Source organism: Echinops telfairi, unplaced genomic scaffold, assembly GCF_000313985.2.
Source record: "Echinops telfairi isolate 266 unplaced genomic scaffold, ASM31398v2 ScPeMD7_5868;HRSCAF=6743_0, whole genome shotgun sequence".
Taxonomy (NCBI): domain Eukaryota; kingdom Metazoa; phylum Chordata; class Mammalia; order Afrosoricida; family Tenrecidae; genus Echinops; species Echinops telfairi.
Window position 1 is genome coordinate 17,918,948 of NW_022109767.1, and position 8,398 is coordinate 17,927,345.

Consider the following 8,398-nt stretch of genomic DNA (forward strand, 5'->3'; position numbering starts at 1 on the left):
GCATTCTCCTGCCACAGAAGCTCATAAATTTTCTTATCATTTACTTTGTGATACTTAGTTTACAATTTCTCCATAACTAATTAATTAACCTATTTATTCATTTATTTATTCATGTACTCATGAAATTGTTCTGAGTACCCTCAGTAAGGTTCTAGATGTTTCATAGCTTTCTTCGGGGGGCTTGGAGTCTGGCGTCGAGACTGCCAGTGACCAGGTTAGGAAAGTAACATGGAAGAAAGAGACACGTATAAGTGATAGCCCCTGTCACCGCAGAGGATGACAAATAGCCAGTATCTGATGATTATGTAAGAAAAACTAGAAGTATGTGACCACCCAAACAATGTTCCAGTGCTATGGACAAAGAGAGGAAGGCATTTAAAAATTTACAAAGCTTCTGAGTGGTGATCCAAGATTTTATGATTGGTTCTCCCCTTCTGGAATAAACAAGAGTGAAGAAAATCAAAAACTTATAGAAACAATTAGTCCAAAGAAGCGAGGGATCGCATGCACCTCAGTTTCCACTATCCTCAGAGCAGAAGCTGTAGGTTGTTCCTGGTGACTACTACTGACTTCTCTGAAAGGGATCACGGTAGGAAGGCCTGGATAAACTGGGAGAAAAATGTGGACTGAAACTCCAAACCATGAAAAAATTGAGTAACAAGTTTATTGAAGAGCCTGTGGAATCCCTGAGACTACAGCTTTCAGACACCCTTCCAGACTTAAGGCGAACTCATTCCTTGGGATCAACTTTCAGTCAAGCAGTAGACAGACTTATAAGGTGAAAATTAACACTAAAGCCTTACCCATTCCTTAAAATAATCAACTGTCTGAGACTGAAAGGAGCATTTTTGCCAAGGGGTACAGTTCAGAACGCAGGAAGGGACAGGCAAGAAAGATGAATGGAGGAAGTGGGAAGCGTGTTGTTAGGTTATGATCACTGCAATCAATGTCAAGAGACCAAAGACGTATGAATTGTTGAATGGAAAATTAATTTTCTTTGTGAACTTTCACCCCAAGTACAATAATTTTTTAAAAATTACTATTCAGTTTTGTACTACCTTCACATGGCTTGCATATTAAACAAAGGAGATACCATTTAGTGAGATTTGAATAGGTTTGGCGGAGGTGAGGATGGTTACAAAGAAAGGTAGTTGGGATCCTGATGAGAATACTTCAACACTAATGTTGGGCAACTTTTGAAGATATACAGAGTAGGGATGTGAGAGAAGTGAGGGGTGTGTGGGGAGGACTATTGTTAAGGCTATAAGTCTCCTTGTGACCCCTTCCATTTTGATAATTAAAGATTAGGTGATCCTCTTAACTGAATTCTGAACTCTGATACCACAGTCTAATTGGAATGAGCTTTTTGAGTTAGGTTAAAAAGTGATGTTTAAGAAAAAAGTACAGAAATGGAAATACAAGAAACTGTTTATGTGCTTTTGAGTTGTTTCTATGAAGTTACTTCTGGAGACTGTTTCAATACTTGACAGAACTCAGTGACACGTAACTTGGAGAAAATCTATTTTTAAAAGCTTTGCTCTTTTTAGTCAGTAATTTACATATTATATGTTGCTAAAAGTAGGAATAATGAAATAATATCTGGGGAAATCTGAGTTTTCTCCTATATAATATTAACATAAGGCTTTTTTGTTTTAAGATTATTCAATGATTATACCTGTCACCAAGGCTAATGTATGTTGACCTCTTACTATGTACTACTCACAATATCTGAGGTATAGACATGTAAGCTCCTCTTTTTATTTGGCCCTTAAAATAGCCCCTGAGGTAGGGACTATTATAATTTGGGTTTTACTGTGGAGGGAACGATGCACAAGCTCACTATATTTTATTATATTATACTTATAGTCTTAGTGTCATTTGGATTAGGTCTTATGAATTGATTCTATAAGTGATGAGGTCAGGACTCAGATACCCATAGCTAGCTGACTGAAAATCTGTTGCTCCAACCCACCATGCAGAAGTACTCGTGGGCTGAGTCAGGCTGACCGATTACTGTGGAATGGGCAAGTGGATAGGCTTGATACTTACAGTTTATTGAGATTGTGCAGCCCTCTGAAAGCATGTATGTGTACAGTTTGAATTTTATTGTTTTGCAGATACCTGTGAAGATGATTATTAAAAATGTAAGCATCATGAAATAAATTCCTGAAGCTGGAAATTCTTGTCGGTTCATTTTGATAAAAATAAACACGTGATTGACTAATTATTTAGAAATTCTAGTTATGAAGGCAAGCCTATAGACCAGCTAAAATGAACATTTGAATTTTGGAGGAATAAAATTTTAATGCATAAGAAAACACTCACTAACCAGATAGTTCTAGAAGCCAGCCTTAACACTCCTGTGCTGTAATTTTTCAAACTTAAAAGTGCTCAATACAGTGTTACCAAAATTACACGCCTGTGATATCATTAATCCCCCAAACACATGTTAATTACATGTCAATGACAAATTATTACAAATGCTAATTAAAAATCATGTGAATTACAAATCTGATAATCAATCATATTTATCTTATTAATCTTACATGCTCAACTTTATTCCAAAAATTAGCCTTTAAAGCAGCTTATCAAAAAAACAAAAACACAACCACACTCTCTACCATTGAGTTGATTCTGCTTCATAGTGACCCTATTTATAGGACGTATCCATGAAAACGAAAGCCAGAAAAATAAAATATGTAATTAAAATGTATCAGGGCTACAAAAATGTGCATTAGACTGCCAACACAATGTCCATACAAGATGCAGACTTGGAAGTTTGACCTTGAGTTCCCTGGAGGTCAAAGGCTATAGTGATAGGAGTGCAGAAAGTCGTATCCATTGTAGCCAAATGAAGGCTTGTTTGTGCTTCTGCATGTACTTTGTGTTCCCCAGGTGGTGGGAATCAGTAAAGAATCCTGCCTGACTTCTTTTTAATAAATCGAGGGCTCTAACAGCTCTCATAACAATCCATACATCCATTGTATCAGCACATTTGTACATATGTTGCCATCATCATTTTCAAAACATTTTCTTTCTCCTTGAGCCCATGGTATCAGCTCCTCTTTTTACCCCTCCCTGCCCCTGCCCCTTTTAAGCCCTTGATAAATGATAAATGATTATTATTTTCATATCTTACACCAACTGCTGTCTCCCTTCACCCACGTTTCTTTTGTTCGTACTCATGTGTGTTGTATGTCGATCCCTGCAATCAGTTCCCTCTTTCTCCCCCGCACCATTCCCCCTACCCTCATCGTATCACTACTCCAATTACTGTTCCTAAAGGGTTTGTCTTTCCTGAATTTCCTATGTTAAGAGCTCTTTTCTGTTCCAGTGTACATGCTCTGGTCTAGCGGGATTTGTAAGGTAGAACTGCACTCATGATAGTTGGGGGAGGAAGCATTAAAGAACCAGAGGAATGTTGTATATATCGTTGGTGCTATACTGCACCCTGGCTGACTTGTCCCTTCCTTGTGACCCTTCTGTGAAGGGATGTCCAATTGTCTACATTTGGGCTTTGGTCTCCACTCCGGCCTCTCTCTTTCATATAGATATGATTGTTTTGGGTCTTCTGATGCCTGATACCTGATCCTGTTGACACCTTGTGATCACACAGGCTGGTGTGCTTCCAGCCTAACTTCTTATTCTGACTGAGGGACACAAACCTCTTTTAGGGTGTCCTGAATTTATATGCAGGTGCCTTGTGGTGTAGCGGGTTAACTATTGTTGTTAACCACAAGGCGATTAGTTCAAACCCACTATGAGCTCCTCAGGAGAAAGATGAGGCTGTTTGCTCTAGTAAAGATATACAGTATTGGGCCAGAGACTAAGAGTCAAAACCAACACTATGGCATCGTGTTGTTGTTGTTGTTTTTTTAGTTTATATGCAATCTATTGCACATTTTAGGAGAATCAAGAGAAAAATCAACACAAATGAACTCTGAGGTAATCAGCAATTTTGACTATAAGAGAGTACCTCTTTTCCCAGCATGCAGATAGACTTTGATTTTAAATGTTTACTTAAATTAAATTTACCATGCATCTAACAATTTCACCCAATATGTTCTGGATCCAACCATGGTGTAGGTAATTCATCTTTTTTACCAATGTACAGAAAGACTTTACCATGCATTTGTTTATTTGTTTTTGACTGTAGTAAAGATCTACTAAGTAACAGACTGCACTGACCAGAGGTTGAGCCAAGCTGTACCTTAGAAAACAAAATTAGAAAAAAGATTCTGATTAGGTTATTTTAATCATTTAATATTTGGCTGTGCAGAATTTATTTTAGTATTTACTATGCAAAGTGCAAAATTCCCTTGTTATTTAAAACTGAATTTTGGAATTCCGATTCATGCTTGTAACTCCTTTGAAACACATGGACACGAGGTGGTGCTACAGATTAGGAAAATTCTTCCTACTCCAGAAATCAGAACACAGAATAAGAATGTATGTTCTTGAAGTGTTTGTATTAGACTTAATTTTTGAAAAGCCTATCGTTGATAATATTCAGAATTCAATTCTGGGAAATAATTCTCATTAGAATTTTTATTTTCGTATGTGAAAACACTTAAGCTTTTCTGTTGATTTAGGAGCCTGGGTGACCACTGGTTTAAGTGTTGGATTGTTTACCTAAAGGTCGATGGTTCAAGTCATTTGCTGTTCCCTAGGAGAAAGATGAGGCAGCCTGCTCCCTTTAAGAGTTTCAGTCACAGAAACTCTATGGAGCAGTTCGCCGTTCTACACTGTCTTATAGGACTACTATGTGTCAGAATATATTCACTGGCAGTGTTTGTGTTTGGTTTCTGTTGATTATCTAAGTTTTTATGACATTTCAATGAATGAAATGGATTTATTATTCCTCTGGTTCTATAGCAGATACTTCTCTTGTCAATAAGAAAACTTTGAAGTCATTATTGAGATACCAAATTTTCCTGGCATAAAACCAATACAGGAATGAAAAACAAAACTAGATTTAGGCACGAATAGCTAAACCCAACAGCTGAACCATATGATTTAGTGCAAAGTGGTCCCGAATACCAGGTTTTCATCACCCAGGCCATTGAAAGTGAATACCAGCAGATGCGTATGACCCTAAACTGAAAGGAAGCTCCTCGGGGCCAAACTAAAATGCATCAGGCATAATTGTTGAAAAGCTCATCTCTGTTGGTTATGTTCAGAATCCAATTCTGAAAAGCCATTTTCATTAGAATTTTTTTTTTTGGTAGCTAGTTCAAGTATTGTTGGTTGGCCTTTAGGTGTGTTTTCCGGTAGAGTCTGATGGGGCGCCAAGCCCAGGGCCCAAAGTCTATTTTTGGTATTCCCCGGGGACTTCCTTGCTCTGTTCCCTTGCTGTTCTGTTGCACACCCTTAGTGTTTTGCCTAGGTGTGGTGGGATCAGATCGGGCGGAATTCCCACACTGTGTCTCCAGTGTTGCCCCTGTAGGGCTATGGGTCAGTGATGGGTGTCGTGTCTCATAGTGGGGCTGGCCATGTGGTTTTCTCTGTGCATTGGCTGCTCTGAGCGGGAATATCATTCTCAAGGGTTGGTGGGCCAGGATGTGCTCCACTCTCTCTTCCTCCTCCTTCATTTGCTCCCGTGTGCTCTGATCAGACATGTCCCTCTCCCGGAGCTGCAGATTCAGTGCTGTCATCTGAAATAAATTCTTCTGGGGGGAGGGGGAGGTGTCCACGTAGTTGGGATTGGAGCCGGCCCCTCGGAACTCTCCACTGGTTCCCTAACTCCACGCCAGCATGTTGCATTCACATCTTGGTAGAATTTTAATTTTTATTGTTGTTCTTGTTGGTCAGTACCATCGAGTTGTTTCTGACTCGTAATGACCCTATGTTCAACAGAATGCAACACTGCCCCATCCCATCCCATGTTATGTTTTAATCTATTTGATCCACTGTGTCAATCTCATTGAGGGCTTCCTCTTTTCTAGCTGGCCCTCTGCTTCACCACGGGTGATGTCCTTTGCAAGGGACTGGTCTCTCCTCTTAACATGTCCAAAGTGTGTGAGTGAAGTCTTACCAACCTTACTTCTAAGGCCCATCCTACCTATATCACTTCCAGGAGAGTTTTGCTTGTTTTTTTTTTGGGCAGTCTATGGTACTTTTAAAATTCCTCACCATCACCGTGATTCAAATGCATCAATTCTTCTGTAGTGTTCTTATTTGTCTAACTTCACACATGTATGAAGTGATTGAAAATACTACAGCTTGGATCAGGTACACCTTAGTCTTCAAAGTATAATATCCTTGCTCTTCACCATTTCAAAGAGGTTTCTTTCTTTTCTTTTCTTTTTTCTCTCTCCCTTTAAGAGGTCTTGTTCAGATTTATCCAATTCAGAATGCCATTGAATTTCTTGACTAGGGCATCCATGACCACTGACTGTGGAGCCAAGCAAAGTGGAATCTTTGGCAGCTTCAATCTTTCCTCCATTTTCCATGTCTTTTTGTGATGATATTTTGTTTTTAAATTGAGTTATAATCCATATTGAAGGCTTCAATCCTTGATCCTATCGGCAAGTGCTTCAAGTTCTTTTCACTTTCAGTTAAGAAAGGATATTTCATAAAGTCGGTAATAAGCCTTCCACCAATATTGATACATTCATTTTCAGAGTTCAGCATCTCAGATTATTTGCTCAGCATACAGATTGAAAAAGTAGAGTGAAGGGAAATATCACGAGCACACCCCTTTCCTGAATTTAAACCATGCAGCATTTCCTTGTCCATTTAAACAGCTGCCACCTGGTCCATGTACAGGTTCTGCATGTGCTCAATGAAGTGCTCTGGAATTCCCATTCTTTTGAATCTTTTCTATAGCTTTTAGTCATCCACACAGTTGAATGCCTTTGCACAGTCAATGAAACACAAGTAAACATTTTTCTGGTATTCTCTGCTTTCAGGCAAGATCCATCTGACATCAACAATGGTGCCTCTCATTCCATGTCCAGCTTGAATTTCTGACAGCTCCCTGAAAATCCATTGCTGCAACCATTTAAAAATTATCTTCAGCAATTTTTTTACTTGGATAGTGATATTAATGTTATTGTTCCATAATTTTTGCATTCTACTGGGTTTTGCATCTACAATGCATATCTGAAAATGAAGTCAAGTCCCAAAGTAACATGTGTTCCAAGGTTTCAAACCACGACTTCCTGTCTTAATTGATGAACAAATTTGCAACATAGCATAGAAAGGAATGTTCTTCAGGATCTAAAATCCAGAGTCTAGTGGACAAAAGATTGTCAACTTTGTCTTAATTTGGGCATTGAAGCAACTCATGTTAAAATAATGTAAGAATAAAAAGTTCCCTGGGGATTTCCTTTTGGTAAATGTAGTGGGAGGATTCATGGTGCATATCTTCCAGTTTGCTTAGAGAAGAAGGTAACTGAGATTTTTCTAGAACAGCTTCTAGCAACTACTCACAGAATAATGTTACCTGCAGTCCTAAACTAGCAGCTAAACAATTATCTGAAGCAATGAGATTAGGTTTGAACAGTGATAGAGTGTTGGTTTTCTACCTCCAAATAGTAGTTAATTATTTCATACCAGGAATTATAATTTTTTTCTTACAGTTTCCGAAGATCCTGGTTCTTCTTGAAGTCATCAGGAAAAAGCTTTTTTATTAAATTCCACTGAAGTGACCTAAAATAAATGTAAAATATTCTTCTTACTTAAGGTTTTTTGTCTTTTTCTTTCATTATTTAGAAACTATAATGGATATATTGATAATTACAAACTGCATCTACTTTACCTCTCAGAAGTCAATAACCATTTTATTTTATTGTATCAGGTTCATTTATGTAACATCACTTGATCTAGGTCTAATGAATTGACTATATTATGAAAATATTCATTTTTTCTGAAAATATATGAATGCATTATAATTCTGATAATTTTTCAAAATATAAAAAGAAATTAATTGATTTTTATAGCTATGTTTTCCTTTTCTATGTTATTAAGCATTAGAAAATATGTGTTTTTGAGTAATAATAAAAATGAAGGTTTTCATGGCTACACACCTGTGCTCCAATGTTCATCTCAGTACAGTTCACAATTGCAAGGAGTTTGAAACAAACCAAATTTCCATCAATGGATGAATGGATTAAAAAACTGTGTACATACATACAATGGAGTACTACGCATCGCTAAAAAGCAGTGATGAACACATGAAGCACATCGGCATATGGGAAGAACTGGAGGAAATTATGCTAAGCGAAGTAAGCCAAGCACAAAAGGGCAAGTACAACATGAGTGCACTGAGGTAAGCTTAAAAAAATGCAAAAGGAACATAGAGAAAAAGCTATTGTATACAAATATTCCTGGGGTGAGGTCCAGGTACTATGGCAGGGGCCAGATAAAATCCAGGGATACTTATGGTAGCCAACTA

General features: G+C 37.9%; 1 protein-coding gene across 1 annotated transcript in view; it reads right to left on the reverse strand.

Moving 5' to 3' along the window:
* The window catches only part of RXFP1 (relaxin family peptide receptor 1), a 126,807-nt gene that overhangs the window by 45,994 nt on the left and 72,415 nt on the right, over positions 1-8,398 (reverse strand). The window contains 3 exon segments of the mRNA XM_045295761.1: positions 567-608; positions 2,050-2,121; positions 7,582-7,653. Of these exon segments, the coding sequence (XP_045151696.1) occupies positions 567-608; positions 2,050-2,121; positions 7,582-7,653 (186 nt within the window).